Raw genomic sequence first — 19,782 nt, 5'->3', positions numbered from 1 at the left:
GTTGCTGTGGACACTGAGCTTAAACGGGGCCCTAAAAAGAGCGATGACCTCAATTTTTCTTAACACTGTTGCCACTTTTGCAACCCTGCAGCCGACCAGACAGGGATGTTGTTCGTTGGAGACGCCGTCCTGCAGGTCAGTATTTTAAACTTGAGCCTCCGCCCTGTTGTGTATTTTAAAGTGACAGTAATCAGTGATCATCCTCACAATTTTCAGCTCTCAATTTGTTGTCTACTCAGGTGAACGGCATTAACGTAGAACACGCGACCCATGAGGAAGTGGTGAGTGTGCCTCGTTTCTTATTTGTGTTCTTCTATCGTAACAGTTTTTCTCTCTAAGTTGTATTTCACTGAGTGCGTTCCTAGACACAGAGCTCCAGAATTGGAAGGAAAGCTTAGAAAACTTAGTGAGGGTGCTCCCAGAGGACCTGCGTGAAAAGCCCAGCGTGGCAGCGAGGCACGTCCCGTACGCTGTGTGACGGGTCCTCACGGGCTGAGCAGGGTGGAAGGAACTGCTCCTATTCCAACTGGGGGACTGAGTTCGGGGAGTGTGGACCCAGCCCCCGGGGCAGTGAGGACCGCTGGCTTGCTGGAGCACGCTGGTGTGTAACGTGGGCAGACCAGGCAGGATGTCCCGTGACACACGCACCTGGTGACCGTCTGGGACAAGGGCTTGTCGACACGCACGTGCCCCAGCCTTCCTTCTGTGGGAGAGGACTTTGTCCAGGTCAGGTCAGGTGCAGGATGCCAGCAGGGGTGAAATGAACATCCACGTGAAGTTGGGCACGGAGAAGCCCTACGTGCTCACGTGTGGCTGCGGCCAGGACGGCACCAAGGTGGGGAGGCGTTTAAGCTGGCTCTTGAAACCGAGAAGGTGGGGGACGGGTGGGTGGTGTGGTCAAGTGCAGAGCAGGGGCAGTCACGGGGGGCGAGGCGGGAAGGAACGCCTCCCCCAGAGGTGTCGGTGCCCCCCACAGGGACTTTACTCTGCACATTACAGGGAACCAAGCATAATGTATTACTGTCCCTGGGAAGGGTCGGCGTGCATCCATCCGTCAGTGTTTATCTTTCCAAGAAGCCACCTCCTGGCTCACGTAGGGCAAAGTCCGCTGATGCGGTCCCCCTGAACTTCCACGACACTGGCACAGAGTCCCCAGTAATCTCAGCCCGTGAAGAGTTGTTCGCCGTCCCCCCTTCCTCGCTCGGGGCCCTGGACCTGTGCCAGGTGTGGGGAAGGCGCTCACACTGGGGATAAACGTGTTTCTTGGTCTCAAGCGACGTTCTCTGCAAAGGTTTTGTTAGGGTGAAGAAGCCCATGACTCGGGGGGACCTTGTGCACCACAGTGACCCCTCCTCAGTCCAGCATTCGTCCAAGAAACCAATTCTTGAGTAAATGAGGTGCATACCTTGCAGAGATATTCTAATATTTGACACAAATATACTTTTAAAATCACACTATCAAATTATATGTCTGCCTCCTTTTTTATTTTAGAGAGAGTGTGTCAGGGAGAGAGACCGAGGGAGAGGGCAGGAGAATCCCAAGCAGGCTCCACACCATCAGCACAGAGCCCAATGTGGGGCTTGAACCCACCAACCCTGAGATCATGACCTGAGCCAAAATCAGGAGTCAGACGCTCAACTGCCTGAGCACCCCCAGGACCCCCACGTCTACATTCTTAGGTGACAGAAAACACGTGATTGCAACACTGCTAATGAGACAGATTCCATTGTTCAGGTTCATAAAGTTCATAAAAATATTAAATTTGTGAAGACCTCAGAAATCATAGTCTCACACGCTCGCCTGAAGAGTGAATTCTAGCTTCAGTTAATTCTAAAAGGACAAATGTCGGTTTTGCTCAACACAAAGGATCCACAAAATGAATCGTAATCACCCGCATTCTGCCCAAGCTTTGGAAGAGTTCTGATACGTGATGGGGACAGAAGTCTGTTTATTTCCACGTAATGCGTCTGTGGGAATAAACATGCAACTTTCCCTCTTTTTAATACACTGTGTATTTTTTTCCACGTCGACGTCTGTCATCAGAACTGCCATGGCAGGGAGTAAGTGTCCTTGGGCACGTGTGTGCGTTGGGCGCGTTCTGAGACCCGTCACCCGAGAAAACGGAAAGTCAGAGCCTGACACCCGCCTTCGGAGCTAGGAGGTGCTTGGAGAGGAGGTGACTGCTCACGCAGCGGGTCCCCGGCCACGCGGGTCAGCGAGGAGCGGGGGCCGTGGTGGGTGTGCAGGCAGAGCTCATGGCAGTCGAGGGCTGGAGCAGGGTCTGTGCTGTCCGGACCGCGTGACGGGTTTCATTTTTCCGCAACGGGGTCAGAAACCGTAGAAGACCTCTCTGATTTGTGATAGGATGTTACTTGTGGTCTCACGTAGCAGACTGAGTTCTCAGGTGCTGCGAACACACGGATGAAAATTGCCATAATCAGTAAAAATTCACTAACTTCCAGAGCCTCCTATTTAAGTTGAAATTACTCCTTTTTGTACATATTTCAGTCATCGGTAGGACTTTTGTTCTCACGGAGGCCTTGGGACAGTTTCTAAGTTCAGGTGGGTTTGAACGTAACCCACAGAAATAAAGTCAACTACATGTTGAGGACAAAACAAAGAAAACGGGGTGGCGGGTCCTTTGTCCCGGCTGTGCCACCACAGTCTGCCCCAGGGGTGAGCCAGGACAGAAGGGTTTCCCTGAGAGCGGATGCTCGCTTCCCCCAGGTCACCCACGACAGATATGCGTGGGACGTCTTTTACGCCTGATACTATGGCATCGGATCATGCGGAATGAGGCCTCCACCCTCAGGGTTGAGTGTGGTCTGACGGGGGAGCGAAAGCTGCACCCCTGCTGGCGGCGAGCCACCCGATCCTGCGTCTGCTCTCAGCTCCTGGGAGAGACACTGAGCCCTTGAGATGCCTGTCACCCCGTCCCAGGGGCGTCGCCCTCTGCCTCCTTGCGGAACCCCCCACATATTCTCTTCAGGGGTCGGGGGTTACAGTGCCCTCTGTCCTGCTCCCATGAGGACCTGCCCAGAAGCTCTGTTGCCGTGAACTGACAGAAGATTCCAGCAGCCTTCCCATCTTGTGGGAAGGAGCGTTAGAGCTGGATGGAGAGACAGGCTAAAATGCATGGATGGACGACAGACAGACAGACGGATGGATGGGTGCATGGATGGACGGACGCGATTAGATTAGATAGATAGATGATAGACTGTAGATAGATAACAGATGATAGATAGATAGATGATAGATGGTAGATGATTGGTGGAAGATTCCATGATAGAAGTAGATAGGTAGGTGATGGAGATGGGTGATGGGTAGGTTGACAGGTAGAGATAACTTAATGACAATACTCTCTCACTCCTGAGTTGGAAAGTTGCGGGGGAGGTGGTTCTCAACCCCACGGCACACTGGAATCAGCCAGCACCACACAGAGACTTCACTAGATGCCTTAGGGTCAGCATGATTCCTCCCGAACGTCCAGACCTCTTAATCAGTAGAGTTCAAAATCAAGGAGTGGGAAATAAAACTTGTGATTGCGTCGTGGTTGTGGTTTACGAGCGAGGTGTCACGTGGCCGTGGAAGGAGCCGTGGTAGTCGAGAGTCCTGTTCACGGGCTCACCTCTTCCACCAAGACCCGGTCCAGCCCGGTCCCCAGGGGTAGTGGGGCGGGTGACAGGCAAGCCTTGGTGGACAGTTACTGTGTGTTGTGGCTCGTTGGCCCGAGGTCGATCACCGAGACCCTGCCAGAGCCCGGGGACCAGCCTGCTCTCCCAAGGAGCCTTTTCAAGACGAGAGCATATGTATTAGCAGATACGGTTTTCCTGACATGGCTTTAGTCCCACACCCGAGGGTGTGCATGTGATTGTCCTGTTGGCCTCCCCCAGGAGCCGCCTACAGGGCCTGTCTGCACGGACCCCCCGGCCCCTTCGGATCTTGGGCCGTGCTGCCTGGGTTGCTGAGCCCTTACGTGGCGGCCGTGTGACTACGGTGCTGAGCCCTGTCACGATCGGCCGTCTGGAAAGCGCAGATGGGGCTGATGTCCCATCAGGATCCACAGAGACCTTCGGGGGTTTGGTAGGCTTCCTCGCTGTAGGGGTGCAACCTGCAGCAGTTTGTCCTTCGGCTGGAGTGTCTGACCTGCCCCAGGCCACCAGCAAAGCCCACGGCGGGGTCCCAGGCTTGCACATGTTTATGGGGTCGTTTCTCTCTCCCTCACATCACCAGGTCCTCCAGGGTGCTGCCTCATTTCCCCCAAGTTGGATAAGCATGGTGTCCCCACGTAGCAAACCACGATGCCCCCTGAGAGGCCCCGGGTCCTGTGGAGCAGAGACTGACAGGTCGCTGGCATGGCCCCAGTGCTGCCCTCCGAAAGCAGGCTGTTTCTGCCAACAGCTGGAACCTACAGACGAGGGAAGGTCGCTGTGCCGGTGGAGGGCGTCACTTGCCACGGAGCAGAGCGCACCTGGACGGCAGTGAGGATTGCAGCTGGGGTTCCGTGTGTTTGCCAGCGTGGCTGGTTTTCTGGGGTGTGAAAGTGGTGGAGGGAATCCCCACGTGTCCTGTCGGAGGCTGGCTTCCTCCAGAGTGACAGAGGATGACAGATACTTTCTGCTGTCATCTCAGAACATGATCTATCATGTTCTAACTCAGAAGGAAGGAAAGGTTTTTCTCAAACCTCCCTGATCTTACACACAAACCAATCAGGCCCCCAATCGATTACCTCAAACCACACTTTGTTCTTGCCAAATTATGAACCACCGACTATTATTTCGAGGATTGTTTTAATGATGGGTAATGTTTTGGGGTTCTAGTAGAGAAACAGAGCCATCGAGGGAGATACTGGATTTCTGTGTGTGTGTGTGTGTGTGTGTGTGTGTGTGTGTGTGTGTGTGTGTTTGTGTGTGTGAGAGAGAGAGAGAGAGAGAGAGACGGACCGACACACAGACAGACGGGGAGAGACAGAGAAGGAGGGAACTCTGGAGGTCAGAGCTTGAGGCTTGAAGCTCTCAGGCAGAATTTGTGGCTTCCGCTAATAGAAATGTTTTCTTCCTCAGAATCCTCAAATTTTATCTTAAAGCCTTCAACTAATTAGATGAGGCCCACCTGCAGTATGGAGGGTGACCAGCTCTACTCAAAGTCCCTGACTGCAGACATCAGTCACATCCACGAAATACCTTTACAGCAACACCTAGGTAGCTGGGTACCGTAGCCTACCCAAGTGGACACATAAAGCTATTAACCAACTGTGACATATTGCTATACGATTATCGTTAAAATATATATATAAAGGAGGGGCGCCTGGGTGGCTCACTCGGTTGAGCGTCCGACTTCAACTCAGGTCACGATCTCACACTCCATGAGTTCGAGCCCCACGTGGGGCTCTGTGCTGACAGCTCGGAGCCTGGAGCCTGCTTCCGATTCTGTGTCTCCTGCTCTCTCTGCCCCTCCCCCGCCCCGTGCTCTGTCTCTCAAAAATAAACATTAAAAAAAATTTAATAAAAAATGGGTTATCTCTGTTTGAATGATACATTAGCAGAGTCTGTTACTTTGAGTTGTGAGGAAAATATTGGGAATATAATTATGGGATACACACGAATAGTTATCTCATGGCTCAGAATGACAGTTACACATGCGGAAGGAGGGCCCAGGGGCAGCCCCTTAAATCTCCCACATTCGGATTCAGGAAAGAAATCTCGGCGGGGGCGTGGGGGGGATGGCGTGGGATCCTGGAGGCGAGTGGACAGTGTGACGTCATCGCCCGGGCCGGGCATCTGAGACGTCCCTGGAGGCACAGAGGAGGACGGCTGTAGAGCTTGGCGGGCAGAGGCCGCCTCAGGGGAGTCAGGGAGGGTAGCCTGCCTGGGGGCCGACAGTGTTTGCCAGCGTTTTCTGCCAAGGGCAGCGGGACGAGGTGCTGCGGGGGGGGGGGGGGGGGGGGGGGCGCCGTGGGCTGTTCCTGCTCCAGGGCCGCTCACCAGGCGCCGGTGCAGCCTCCGGGGTGGGGGATCCCTGGGCTGACGCACGCCCAGAGCGGGGGGTGGTGACCTGCAGCTGACTGACCTCAGGGAGAGGAGGTGACCTCGGGGTTCAGCCGAGAGGAGACGAGGAGGAAGGTCCCCTCAGGGAGCGGGGATGAGGACGCAGCCTCACGCGCTCAGAGCCCCCCTAGAATGAGGCCACGAGGATGGCACGAGGCTGATCGGCCACTTGTGTCCCTCCGGCCACGCGGTGCCGCCTGCACCACAGGACCGATGGTCAGCGGTGGCCGTGATGCCAGAGGGTGAGGGGTCAAGGGGTGCAGTGACGGGTCCGGGAATCGGAGCTGCACGAAGAGGGTGAGGCGTGACATGGGGCCACCCGGAGCGGCAGGTACCGTGGAGGACACATGGGGTGCAGACACCCCGGGAGCTCGGCAAGGTCAGGCATAGGACCCTGTGAGTGCGGCCGGCCAGGCGACCCGACCTCAGGGAGCAGAGGAGGCCCGGGGAGGGCCAGGCTGGGCTGGAGCCTGTGAGCATGCGCGCGCGCCCCAGCCCCGCGCGCGCCCCAGCCCCGCGCGCGCCCCAGCCCCGCGCGCGCCCCAGCCCCGCGCGCGCCCCAGCCCCGCGCGCGCCCCAGCCCCGCGCGCGCCCCAGCCCCGCGCGCGCCCCAGCCCCGCGCGCGCCCCAGCCCCGCGCGCGCCCCAGCCCCGCGCGCACAGGGACTGGTTTTGTCTGCCCTACGGGCCTCGTGCATGGAGGCGAGTGTGCGAGACGCGGCGGATAATTCGCGCTGATGTCTCAGCTCACCTGCCCTGCGCCACTTTCCAGCCCCTGGTGTGGACGGAGGGAGGGTTTGTGCCCACGTTCCCATGTGGTGCCTCTGGCCCCTGGGTGCCCTTAGCAGGTGGGCCCGTGGAGGTGATGGGGGTTCAGTCAGGTCATGGGCGGGTCCCGGGGTGGGATCAGTGTCCCTGCCAGGAGAGACGCTGGAGCTCACACCGCCCACCGTTCACACCGTCCGTGGCTGGGGAGGAGCCTCACGGGTGTCCAGCCCCGCTGGCCCCTGACCTTAGGCTCTGGCCTCTGACCCTGGCAGATAAACTTCTGTTGTGGAAGCTTCCCACCAACGCGCTAAGACCCCGGGGGTTTGAATGGCTTGAGTGGCTTTTGTTAAACGCTCGGGAAAATTCGGGGTGCCTGGGGGGACCAGTCGGTTGAGCATCCGAATCTTAACTTAGGCTCAGGTCATGATCTCATGGTTTGTGGGTCGGAGTCCCGAGTCAGGCTCTGTACGGACACCACGGAGCCTGGAGCCTATTTGGGATATTCTTTCTCTCTCTCTCTCTGCCCCTCTCCTGCTCACATGTTCTCGCCCTCAAAAAATAAAAAGTTAAAAAATTAAAAAATAAAAAAGCTTGGGAAAATTCATGCGGAAGTTGAATCTTTCCTTAAAAGGAAAGGTCCCTGACGTGGCTGCAGGAAGCTGAGGGCACAGGTGGGAATCTGAAGCTGGAGTCTGCAGCCCCCAGCTGCCCTGTGGGGGTGGGACCGATGTGCCCCAGGGTCAGTGACACAGGAGGAGAGGAGACTCTGATTAGATGCACAAAGCAGTTGTGTGTCGCTCTGGGTGGCAAGGAGCCGTCCGACCTCCAGGCTGCAGTCAGGTGTCTGCCCCTGCACCTGTCAGTCTTCCGGTGATGTCTTGAGGGGAGAGGTGGTCTTGGAGCCCTTTGGTGAGCGTGGAGGCATTAATGACAAGTGTCCCAGACGGTTTTTTTATTGTTGGACGAGCGCAAGCAGGGAAGGGGCAGAGAGGGGGGAACAGAGAACCTGAAGCAGGCTTGGGGCTGACAGGCTGACAGCAGTGAGCCGGATGTGGGGCTCGAACTCACGAACCGCGAGATCACGATCTGAACCGAGGTTAACCGACCGAGCCCCCCAGACGCCCCCGTTCGCAGACATTTCTGAACACGCACACAAACCTTGCACCAAACTGGGGAAGACACACAATGAAGCGGAGGCTTCGTGGCCCCCACGTGGGCGTCCAGAGCATCGCGGTGGGCAGAGGGGGGAGGGGGCCCCGTGTGCCGCTGAAAGTGCTGAATTCCTTCAGGCCGCTTGCCGCACGCCTCACTGTCCCGCAGACAACATCACCTTGTCCGAAGTGGTGTCTCTTGAGGGGCCTCGTGAACCACACACAAGGGCAGACTCACGGAAAGGTGCAGCGGGTTCTTTGGGGTTAATCAGCCTCCGCTAAACAGGTAGGAGACGTCAACGCTTGGACGCGTGTTGTGTCCAGAAAGCCTCGTGCGTGGTATTCGATCTGTGACGGCTGCAGGTGTTTACGTAGGTGGGTGTGTGCGTCTCCTTCAAGAAGAGTCTGGAGAGGCCGCTGAAGGTGGCCACCTGCATGCACAGATCTGGGGCTGTTCCATCCAGGGGACGCTCGCTCTTTGAAGTTTAAAGCCACACGAGCTCAGGACGTCTCGGGGGCCTCGGTGCCCTTCCTCGGATGTGGTGGAGTGTCTGCGACCCCACCTGCATTCGGGGAGGAGCCGCTGCTTAGGGCCGGGTGGCCGGTGGCGGTCTCTCGGGTCAGACGGAGAGAACATAGTGGCGAGGTTCCCACAGATGCATCAGGGCCTGCTGAGGCCTGTCCGCGAGCAGAGGCCGGCGCTAGGTGCTCCCAGGCCCCCCTCCTGGTCTGGGGGCTCTGACCCCTACCATGAGCTCCCAAGTGACTTGGTCCTACGCTGTGTTTGAAGGCGGGTTTGGACCTCGTCCCTGGCAGTGGACGTGTCCCGTGTGCACCTGTCCGGAGAGCAGGTCCGACGAGGCGGCTATGGAAGGGATGGCTAGGTGTCCACCCGCCTTGACCAAGTGTGAGCAGAGGCAAAGCCACAGGACCGTGTGGTTTAATCCTTACAGGGTCGGTGTGGCCCGAGTGAGGCGGGAGGCCATCAATACATGGCCACGGGGAATGAGGGAGGACATGGAAGGTGTGGGAGAGACGCTGCAGAGGTGAGTCTGCAGCCCGGAGTATTTAGGGGGAATTCGGGGCCTGGGTGTGAGGTCAAGGTCGAGGTGACGCAGGCCACCGGCAGGCGTGGTCCCAGGTCCACTGGGGTGGAGGTGCTGGTGCCCGGTGGTCGTTGTCACGGCGGACAAGGGCTTTTGTGTGGCTCTCAGGGCCGTGCAGGGGACGACAGCAGGTGTCTGAGAGATCTGGACTTGGCGGTGACAGAGCCGAGTGCGAGCCCATAGGGTCCCCACGCCGGCCGGACAGCTGACCACCGGCCCTGATTGGGCCTGACCTGGAGTGCCCCAGCCGTGCACCCGCGTGATCCCAGGCTCCGGAGCAGCCACGTCACGTCTGCCTCAACACCAGTGAGCGCGCTGAGCACGGGAAGCTGATCGGACGTGGGCGGAAGCAGAGCCCCGTGGTGGGGATGCGTTGGCACAGGGAGGGGCGCCCGCTCCTCCCTCCAGAATTGTGCTTCAGACCCGGAGCGGGGCTGGTGGTCAGCCGTGTCTCAGCTGCGTGGCGGTGTGCGCTTTGCCGGCGTCTGACGCTTGGGTCTTTGTGCCAATACATTGAGTCCTCACCTGACTTGACCTTCGGGGAGACGGCCCGTGTGGTGGGCGGGGAGCCCAGTCTGGTTGAATGCAGGCTCGCCCCTGCTGGCGTGCACGAGTGTCCGTGTAGATGGCTCGCCCCTGCTGGTGTGCACGAGCGTCCGTGTAGACAGCTTGCCCCTGCTGGTGTGCACGAGTGTCCCTGTAGACAGCTCGCCCCTGCTGGTGTGCACGAGCGTCCGTGTAGACGGAATACAGGAAGCGTGCACAAGCGTCTGTGTAGACGGCTCGCCCCGATGGTGTGCACAAGTGTCCGTGTAGACGGAATGCAGGAAGCATGCACGAACATCTGTGTAGACGGCTTGCCCCTGATGGTGTGCCCAAGCGCCCGTGTAGACGGCTCGTCCCTGCTGGTGTGCACAGCCTCCATGTAGACCTGAGCTCAGACCTCCAGGGGCCCACAGGCCCTCAGTGTCTCAGGAAATCACCGGCGTGGAATTCTCGGGAAGCAGGCCAGGTGCATAGGACTCTTGTTTTAATTCTGTGTTTGATCCTCTCCTGGTGGTAAAGTAGTTATTTTTTGTCGTGTTGACAGGTGCATCTTTTGAGAAACGCTGGCGACGAGGTGGCCATCACTGTTGACTATCTCAGGGAGGCGCCGGCATTTCTGAAGCTCCCATTAGGTAAGGGCGGCAGACCGTCGGGGCACTGTCCTCCCGCGCCTCGCTGTGTCTGCACAGGACACGGCACCGACAGGCATACGCCAGGTCCCCAGCGCGGGTTCGGAGGCAGCAGGGGCACGGATAGACACCCTGCGTTTCCACGTCCGCAGCCCTTAGTGGAGGCATCCAACTACTGCGTGCGCATCAGTTGACTTCTGCGGGTGGGCTCGCTGATCACGCTTCCTGCGTGCGCACCGACACGTGTACGGGAAGTAAGGTTGTACCTGAAGTACCTGTGTAGACTTGGGAGATCCCCTGCGAGAGAGAAGACGGTAGTAAGGGCACGCTGTGAAGTGCCTGCCTCGTGCTCGTCTCCCGTACACGGCTGTGACCCAGTTTGGAGGCGATGGGTCGCCCGTCCATGCAGACGTTTTCGTCAGAGTTGTCACCATGACCCTCACGGACTCCGCCGCAGCCACATTTCTGCAACAGGTGCAGAGTGGTTTAGTGGGGGCGGGGGTGCGGTCCTCTCAGCCAGAGGGGGCGTTAGGTACCATCGTGCCCGCAGGGGCTGTGACTCTGCTGGTGGCCCCTCGAGGTCCAGCTCTGGCAGGGAGGGTGCCCCGAGGACGGTGGTGGGTCCCACCCTCCGTGTCGTCCTGTGGAGGACCAGCGCCCGCCCTGGGCTGGCCACGTTCTCCGCATTTTCTCTCCCTCTTCTCCCCGCAACCGTAGAAGCCTGTGGTGGGGGGGCCGGCGCAGTCCTCTGGGCGCGTCTGTGGTGGAAACCCGTCTTGCAGGAGGGCCCACGTTTGACAGAAAGTCATTGAACTCGGTCGACTTCTTACTTTCTCTCCCTGAGAACCTGAGCAAATCAGTTTCAGAATCCATTTTCCCGTCAGACCGCACCGGGGTAACCAGGCCACTATTCGCCTTTCTCGGGAAAATCGATACTCATCTGTCAGTAAGATCCCTCGGGGTCTACGTTCTTAGGAGCCCAGCTCCTCGCAGTTCGCAGAGGGCTCCAAGGTCAAGAGGAGAGGCCGCGGGGCTGTGGACGGAAAGGAGCGTGCCCCGAGCGGCAGGAAGTGGGAATGGTGACCATCAGACCAGTCTTTGGAAAAGTAAACACCACGCACAGCACTGCGTCGTGTCCCGTGGGGTCTGGGCAGACGTGCACGTGCACCTGTGAGGGGAGCGGCTCGGGGCAGCCCGTGTGCAGGTCCTGGAGCCAGCAGGGCGCTACTCCCGGGACAGACTGTCCGTTGCGGGGAAGGAGGGGGACGCCGGTCCCAGGGTGCGCTGTCCATGGGGGAGGCAGGCGCCTCTGGCCCGAAGAGGGGACGCCACTACCTCCTGCCCACGGCCAGCTGCTCTGGGTCTTTGGGCTCAGGGGGTGCATCCGTGGGCACCTCCAGCAGTTTGGAGGAGAAGACAGGCTCGGGGGGGGGGGGGGGCTGGTCCACTCGGCCACAGTAACAAAGCACAGTGGCGGCCTGGACAGCAGACGCTTCTTGCTCTGGCTTCTGGAGGCGGGACGTCTTGGGAGGACCTGGTTCATAGACGCCTCTCCTCTCTGTGTCCTCACGTGCGGCGGGAGCCAGGGAGACCCTGGGGCCTTTTGGAAGCTCACCCATCACCTGCCTCAGGTGCCCCAACAACTTCCTGTCAGGGGCTCGGTTGAATTCCAAATTCAGCAGAGGAATTTGGAGGACACAAACGTTCAGTTCATAACAGAGGGGAGGTTCGGGTGAGATAGGGGATTTAGGGTGGCAGGTGGAAATGGAGAGGCGGGGGTGGCCTGTGGACTTCGTGTCCCCCCGCAGCACGGGGGCTGGAGAAGGGTCCGTCGTGTTTCTTCTGAATCGCACACAGAGTGAGCGGCTCTCGTGCAAAGAGCTTAGTCGCTTCTGGCCGCTCTGGGCTTCCGTTTCAGACTGTGAGCACATGCTACCAGGGTTTCACGGGGGTTCTTTCCAGCAGAACGTAAAGGCTAGCAAGTGTCGGACGTGCACTTGGGTGTCACGTATGTGGCATCGTGTTTGTGGAAGGTGGTCGGTTCGCAGCACTGTGCCACCAGGCGGGCCGTGGGTCCACCCTGTGGGTCGGCCTGCATATCTGTCTTGTAGGCGTCTTCCCGTGCGGATAGAGAGCTGATCCTGTAACGTTGCAGCAGGAGGAACGGGGTGGCGGGCAGGATCTGGTGTGTAGACGTTCGTGTTAGGGCTCCATCTGCCTTCTTCCAGGTGAGGTGACCTCCCGGCAGAGGGGGCGGCCGGGGTCTCCAGACCGCTTCCGATAACGCTACGGAAGCAGCAGAATCCAGGCAACCCCAGCAGCATCTTGAAGCCGGGGTGGGGGGAGGGAGTGCCCAGGGGAGTCAACAGGGAGCCTGTCCCCAGAGCCACCACAGGCCTGGGGTGGCCACGTGCCCCTGGCCGAGGGACCGACGGGGACCTCTGACCATCAGCCGGGGCACTGGAGACGTTTTGTTGAGAGATGCGACAGAGCTTCGCGTAGCCAGCAGCCTCGTCACTTGCCCGGCTTTGCTGCCGATGTCCTGGCACAGCCTGGCTGAGTCCTGCTGGCCCTCATGGTGGGCTCAGCATGCACGTCAGCACCCCCGTAAGGGTGCTCACGGCCCAGTGTGGGGGGCCAGCCAGCCGTGGCCTGGCAACAAGCCCCATGCAATCTGCCTGCCAGCCTTCCCACATGGCAAGGATGTTGAATTCTCTCTTGAGTCAATAAACGTCTGTTCTTTATTTGGTTTTGTATAATCTTCAAAAGTTAAAACCTTACTATTCCAAAACACCGTAATCCCTCCATAAATTCAGGCAGGTTCCTCTGGTGAGGCCGCAGCAGGACGGCAACTCGCTCTTGCCTGCCCCACCCTCACCCCTGCACCAGGTCATCGGTGGAAGCCCGCCGTGCACTACAGCAGCGACTGGCGGTGCAAGGACACCAGGCCCGTGAGGACAGCGCCCGCTTTCGACACCTGACCGCCACGCTGGAGAGAAGATGAACAGCTGGTGACAGGAGTCAGCAGCCTCTCTCTCTCTCTCTCTCTCTCTCTTTTTTTTTTTTGCATAAATTCAGACTCTTAGTGTTTTTTTAAGATATAAGTCCCATAACACAACTTCCACTGTTTATTTTTTCATTTTTTTAACGTTTTATTTTCGAGAGAATGCAAGCAGGAGAGGGGCAGAGAGAGAGGGACAGAGGATCTGGAGAGGGTTCTGTGCTATAGCACTGAGCCTGATGTGGGGTTTGAACTCGGGAACCAAGAGATCATGACCTGAGCTGAAGTCAGATGCTCAGTGGACTGAGCCCCCCAAGTGCCCCCAAGATCCACTATTCAAAGTGCTCGTTCACTTGAGTGGTTTGTAGTGTTTTCCGCGTGCCACGCAGCCCTCAGTGTCCAGTCCCAGAGCCCTCCCATCACCCCAGAGAGGCCACAGCCCCTGGCCCGGCCCCACAGGCCCCCCTCCTGTGTCTGGGCTCTCCTGCTCCACACTCCCTGTGAAGGTGATCCGCACACGGTGTGGCCTCTGCGTCTGCGTCCCTCACTTGAGCTCCTGTTTTCCAGGCTGGCAGAGGCTGTAGCAGGTGTCAGCCCCCCTGTTCTGTTCTGTTCTATGAGGTCCCACATTGTGATCCCTGCTTCATCAGCGGACCGGGGGGGGGGGGGGGGGAGCGGCGGGTGGTTTGTTTCCACCTTGGAGCCGCTGTGAATAATACGGACAAGAGCCTTCATACATGGGTTTTGTGTGGACATGTGTTCCTTCTCTGGGTGTTAGCTGCATGGGATTGCTGTGTCCTTCGGTCTTTCCGTGCATGACCCTGGGGGACCTTCTCGGCAGCCACCCCCTCATTAAACCCCACCCACCCTGCATGAGGGAGGCCAGTGTAATTTCCTAGGTGAGAGCTTGTTTTGTAGGCTAGAAGTTTCTATAAATATTTCTTGTAAGCTTTTTGTTGTATATTTTCTTTTTTAAATTTTCTTTATATTTATTTTTGAGAGAGACAGAGCACGAGCAGGGAGAGGGGAGAGAGGGAGGGAGACACAGAATCCCAAGCAGGCTCCAGGCTCCGAGCTGTCGGCACAGAGCCTGACGCGGGGCTTGAGCCCAGGAATGGTGAGATCGTGACCTGAGCCGAAGTCAGATGCCCCACCGACTGAGCCCCCATGTGCTCCTGTTGTATATTTTCTAATGTTGAATTGTGACTCCAAGTTTATTTTTATCATTAGCAATTATTGAGAACTGATCGTCCTGTAAATAATGGGCTTTACTGGTGGTGACCAAAACTGTATCACAACAGTTGGGATTTCCCTTCTCGGATGCTGTAGACGAAAACACACCGGTTTATCCGAAGTCAGTAGGATGACTGGCAGGGTGACCTACTCACGTTCCCGTTCGCTCCGTGCCCTTTATTTCTCCCTCTGGGACCGGCAGTCGCGTGTCCTCTGGCCGTAGCACTGTCCTGGGGTGCGGGGAGCTTGGAGGTGCAGGGAGCCAGGGCGGCGTTGTGTCACCGTGGCCTAGCGGAGCGCCCAGGCGGAGACGGCCCCAGGGCAGCGGGTTCGCGGGGGCTGGTCCAGGGAAGGAGGGGTGCGCTGGAGCGCCGTCTTTGGGGCCCAGAACAGCGCGCATTTCCCGAGTCCTTGGGGCTGCGCACGGCGCGCGCGGGAACGTGGTGTTCGGTGGGGAATCCAGGTCCTCGTCGGTTCTGTAGGGATGGGGGAAGGGTGTGGGGGGTGGGGGCGTGGTGTCTGGTGGCCCAGGAGTCCCGCAGGCAGGCAGGGGTGGCGATAGTCGGCTGCAGAGCCCCGCGAGCCCGCCCGCAGCGAGAGGGCTGGTGACTTCCGAATGACTGCGTACGTGACGTCACCTGACCTTCAGTTTAATCTTAGGAAGTCGACCGAGCACCAGGCGTCTCCAGTGTTTGGGGGTTCCGGCTCCGTATACTCCTTTCCTGCAGCAGGTGGGGGAGGGGGCACGCCACATCACGCGGTGATGGCTGGCGGCCGGCGTCTGTGGCAGATCGGCCGCGCGGTCCTCAGCACCCAGACGGTCACACGCCAGGACCCTGGATCGGCTCAGGGGTCCGTAGGGGGCTTCTCAGGGTAAAGCCTAGATGCCTGGTTCTCGTGGCCGGTGGACTTACGTGGGCAGGTGTCCGTCTCCGTGTGGCCCCACCACAAAAATTAACAGACTGAACCTCTGAGTCACACGGGAGCTGCTCATGCTCCTATTGTGGCCAAAAATATTTGGGATCCGGTTGTCGGCGGGTCTAGCTTTCTCTGCGAAGCTATTCTCAGACATCGGAAACAGCAGGAAAGCTTTCTCCTTCCCCTTGAAAATTCACCGTCGGCGTGAATTTTGTGGAGCTGATCACAAGCTCTGGTCGTGTGGCCCCGGAGGCCTGGAGGTGGGGCGTGTTCCCCTTTACCAGAACCAGGTTGCTCCGGGTGTGAGCCCTCGGTCCCGAGAGGACTGCGGTCAGTGGGTGACAGAATCCCTCCAGTTTCTTCCTCTGCGAAATGACGCTTGTAGTAAACACCCCCAGCAGAGGCACGTGTTTTGAAGCAGCGGGTGAAACCGCATTTACGAGGCACTTGGTTCAGTTCCCAAGAAATCATAAGGATGTTGATGACGGGGTGACCGACACAGGCTCATCTCTGTCCCTGCGTGGCCACCTCACGCGACTGACCCGCAGGGCGGGGGCCCTGATGCCGGTGGCTGGCGGGTTTGGGCCCCATGTGGTGAGGAGGCTAGGGGACAGTGATTTATTGTCGGGAGCCTCAGATGTCTCTCTTTTCCAGGAAAGTCAGAAATCTGGTTTTTTTTTTTAATTTCTCTTTAATGTTTATTTATTTTTGAGAGAGAGACAGAGCGTGACCAGGGGAGGGGCAGAGAGAGAGAAACACAAAATCCAAAGCAGGCTCCAGGCTCTGAGCCGTCAGCACAGAACCCGACGCGGGGCCCGAACTCACAAACCGCGAGATCGTGACCTGAGCTGAAGTCAGATGCCCAACTGATTGAGCCACCCAGGCGCCCTTATGAATTCTGAGATTTAATGTGATGTCTTGGTTTTTCTCAAGCAAAACCGATCTGTAGGTCAGCTTCAACTTTACCTTGCAGTTTGGTGTCTCTCCCTAATGTGATTTACTGCCCAACAATCGGCTGCTGGGGGTGCCCAGGACACCTCCTTTCAGAAGGGCAGGGGTGGAGGTCACTCAGCCCCGTTTCTCCTTTCGGAAGAGGAAACTGTAGCTCAGAATGGCTCCTGGCCCCAGACCTCTGCTCCCTGCCCAGACACGGGCTTTTTGTTTTCAGACCCACTGTCCACAAGCTTATCTGATTTATCTCTATGTTGTCCACTAATGCAGTTGGCAATGCCAAGGAAATCAGAAAATGTCAAACAAGTAAGCAGCTTGGAAATTTAGAACAGAAAGTCAGGAATAGCGTGTAGAAGGTTCTGATGTGATCCTGGTGGTAGAGAGTACAGGTGTGGGACGTCCCCGGGGACCAGGGATGACAGTCCCCCGGTGCCGTGTGGGTGTGGATTCTGGACCCCGGTGGCACCTTTTCCCGTGAGGTGGGCCATCTGCCCTGCCTTCTGCCTTCTGCCCCATTTCTGGCTGAGGCCAGACGGGTGTGAGGTGGCCCCAGGACAGCAGGGGACGGAGGGCGGATGTGGTGGCTCCGCGTGATGGCCGGTGTCCTGGGGGACTTCCCGGTGCCTCGGGAGAAGGGAGGCTCTCTACCTGGGGACCGCTGCCCGCGCTCCGTCTGAGTGACCGTCTCTGCTTGCCCGCAGGGTCCCCGGGGCCAGCCGGCGACCACAGCAGCGGGGCCTCGTCCCCTCTGTTTGACAGTGGACTGCATCTGAACAGCAACCCCAGCAGCACAGTAAGCACGGCTTCTCGTACTTTAACCGAGCAGGGATGTATGTCCCCACACGCGCCCCAGAATTAAAACGTCACTCGAGGTGGCAGGTTCAGCTAGGAGGACGTGGGGCACGATGGAGGACACCGTTGGTTGGCGTCTGGTCCCACAAGGGATGGCTCGGCGCCACGATGTAGGACGTGGTGGCCGTGGTGGCCGTGGCCCCCACGGCCCAGCGAGCGGGCGGGTGCAGTCGGCTCCAAGGTGGGATTCAGCCCTGCTCCCACCGCCTCTGCCGGACTCCCGTGTGCCGTGTGCCAGCGGGACATTTTCCTCCTGCCCAGATGCCTGCCCCCCCGAGAACCCCAGCTGAGCCAGAGCAGGGGGGGCACCTGGCCCCTGAAACCCCTCCCGCAGAGACCCAGACCCTGTGCAGCGGGCCTGCCTCGGCCCCCTTCCAGCATGTGGGCTCCTCTCCACCTGCGTTAGCGGATGGGGATCGGAATCCCGTAAGCAGTCTGAAAACCTGTTACTGGAAATCAGGCCCTCTCTCGCTCATAAAAGGACCAGCTGCGGGACGTGCAGGGACAGCCTGAGGGAAAAGTCCAGATTCAGACAGTAACGTTCTTGAAATACCGTTTTTCATTTTAATGTTAAAAAAATGTTTATTTATTTTGAGAGAGAGAGGGAGAGTGGGTGAGGGGCAGAGAGAGAGGGAGAGAGAGGATCCCAAGCAGGCTCCACACTGTCAGCACAGAGCCCGACGCGGGGCTGGAACCCACGAACCGTGAGATCATGACCTGGCAGAAGTCAGGTGCTTAACCGACTGAGCGACCCAAGCGCCCCCCGTCCGTGCTTTCCTGTGTGGATTTAGCATCTGGTTCAGGAGAACCTTCCTTACCCCATGCTCGTAAATATATCTGCTTGTGTTTCCTTCTCAGTGTTCGTTTGCTCTCTGTGTTAGGTCTCCCAGGCATGCGACACTTATTTCTGTGAAACATGTGAAAAGTAGGGATCAGATTTATCGTCCTGGGCAAGCACGTGTCGTGACCAGTTCCTCGGGGATTGTGTGCCACCTGGGCCCTCGACCGCGTGTCCTGCCGTGGTTTACGTGTGCTCTCCAACGGTGTCAAGGCCGGAATCACACCGCTGTGGACCTACGGCACACGTTTGCCACCGCGGGCCCACGTCTCCTCACCTCCTGGTTCACTTTATTTTTTCCGTCTTCTCTTTCCCTTTGTTTCTTCGTGAGAATTTTAAAAGCCTCTGATCAGATTCTGCAGAAGTCTTGGGGTTTTTATTGAAAGTGTGTGAAAGTGTGTGACTACAGGGGAAGTCATTTTTCCTGCTGGTGAAAGGATCTCAGATCTTCAGTATTTTTCAACAGGGTTAATTTTTTTCTTTTTTGATCGATTCAGCAGAGGATTCTTCATTTTACTGCTCTTAGCAAAGAACGACTTTGGCTCTGCAGATCCGCATGCTGCTGGTTCCTACTCATTTTTGTTACCTTGTCCCTTTGATTTCGTTTGCATTTTTGTGCTTCCTTCTTTCTTACCACCGAGCCTGACAGGCTGCGCCCCCGTTGGAGTGTGTGGTGATTACCGATGTGTGCTCGAGCTCGGTTTTGATCGCGGACTTTGACTTTTTATTGGTCCCCCCCTTTACTGTGCCCCTTTTTTTCTTGATATTTAAATTATTCTGATTAAATTTTTCACGTGTCTTCCTTCTAAAATTCTCCTCTGCATGTCTCAAATGTGTGTACTCCATTTACATTTATTTGGAGGTGGCCCTTGAAATTTTGCCAAATGTATACTTTGCTTACACGATAGAAAGACAGCATGTTTAGGTCCTGCTGGAAGGTGCTAGGACCTTGTGACCCCCGAGCCCGAGTTGTTTCCTGATTTACCACCTGCCGTGGCTTTGTGTTTAGAAGCTGCTTTAAACTGCGCGAAAAGTCACAACTTTTAGGGTTCCTGCACTCTGAAATGTTTACAGCCTCTTGTTCTCGCCACGACTTCTGCATCCGGCCTCCTTGCAGGATGGATCTCCTCTCTGCTCAAGGACTCTCGCTAGAGCTTAAGGCCTGTTGGTACCAAAATCTATTTCAGGTTATTTTAAAACGGGTTATTTTGTCTACACTTGAACGTACTTCCAGCGTCTCTGGTCTCTACTGCGGACACTGGGAAGTTTTCTCTCCACGTGGCTGCGGGTCCGGCTGTGTTCCTGGGCAGCCTCCGGTGTGGTCACTGATACAGCCCTCTCCATGGTCTTTGACACAGCCTTCATCTACACACACAGCACCTCCCCGCCCCTCCGGCCCCCACCCCGAGCTCAGATTGCCTTTGTGCCCCAGCGTCACCTCCTGTCCCTTACAGGCCTTACCTCTTGTCACTTCTTGCCTTCCCTTGGGCTTCTCATCAGACTATCTTCTAGGAGATCTCTTAAAATTTTTATTTTGTTATTTGTCTCAGCTTTGTACAGTATCCTAGTTGAATCATCTGCTGAGTGTTTTTTTTTTTAAGAAAACATCATCCAAGATCACGTTAATGCGATTCTTCTTGAATGAGAGGGTGTGCACAGAGCAGGACGCACCCCCAGCAGTCCCCTCAGGAAAGGTGACCCAGTCTGCCGGAGATGTGGTGCACACTGGAGAACGGAACAGAT

At 57.3% G+C, this 19,782-nt stretch overlaps 1 protein-coding gene across 2 annotated transcripts in view; it reads left to right on the top strand.

Annotated features, from left to right (window-relative positions):
- SNTG2 (syntrophin gamma 2) overlaps window positions 1-19,782 on the top strand; it is a 180,448-nt gene that overhangs the window by 71,860 nt on the left and 88,806 nt on the right. For both annotated transcript variants that reach the window (XM_053891208.1, XM_019435837.2), the window contains 4 exons: window positions 92-135; window positions 240-281; window positions 10,162-10,249; window positions 17,051-17,142. In XM_053891208.1, coding sequence (XP_053747183.1) covers window positions 92-135; window positions 240-281; window positions 10,162-10,249; window positions 17,051-17,142 — 266 coding nt within the window. The remainder of the gene's footprint in view (window positions 1-91; window positions 136-239; window positions 282-10,161; window positions 10,250-17,050; window positions 17,143-19,782) is intronic.

The sequence above is a fragment of the Panthera pardus genome, unplaced genomic scaffold (genome assembly GCF_024362965.1).
Source record: "Panthera pardus isolate Hobbes unplaced genomic scaffold, ASM2436296v1 HiC_scaffold_26, whole genome shotgun sequence".
Taxonomy (NCBI): domain Eukaryota; kingdom Metazoa; phylum Chordata; class Mammalia; order Carnivora; family Felidae; genus Panthera; species Panthera pardus.
Note: the sequence above shows the minus strand (reverse complement) of the source record. Positions and strands in the feature narration are given on the sequence as shown.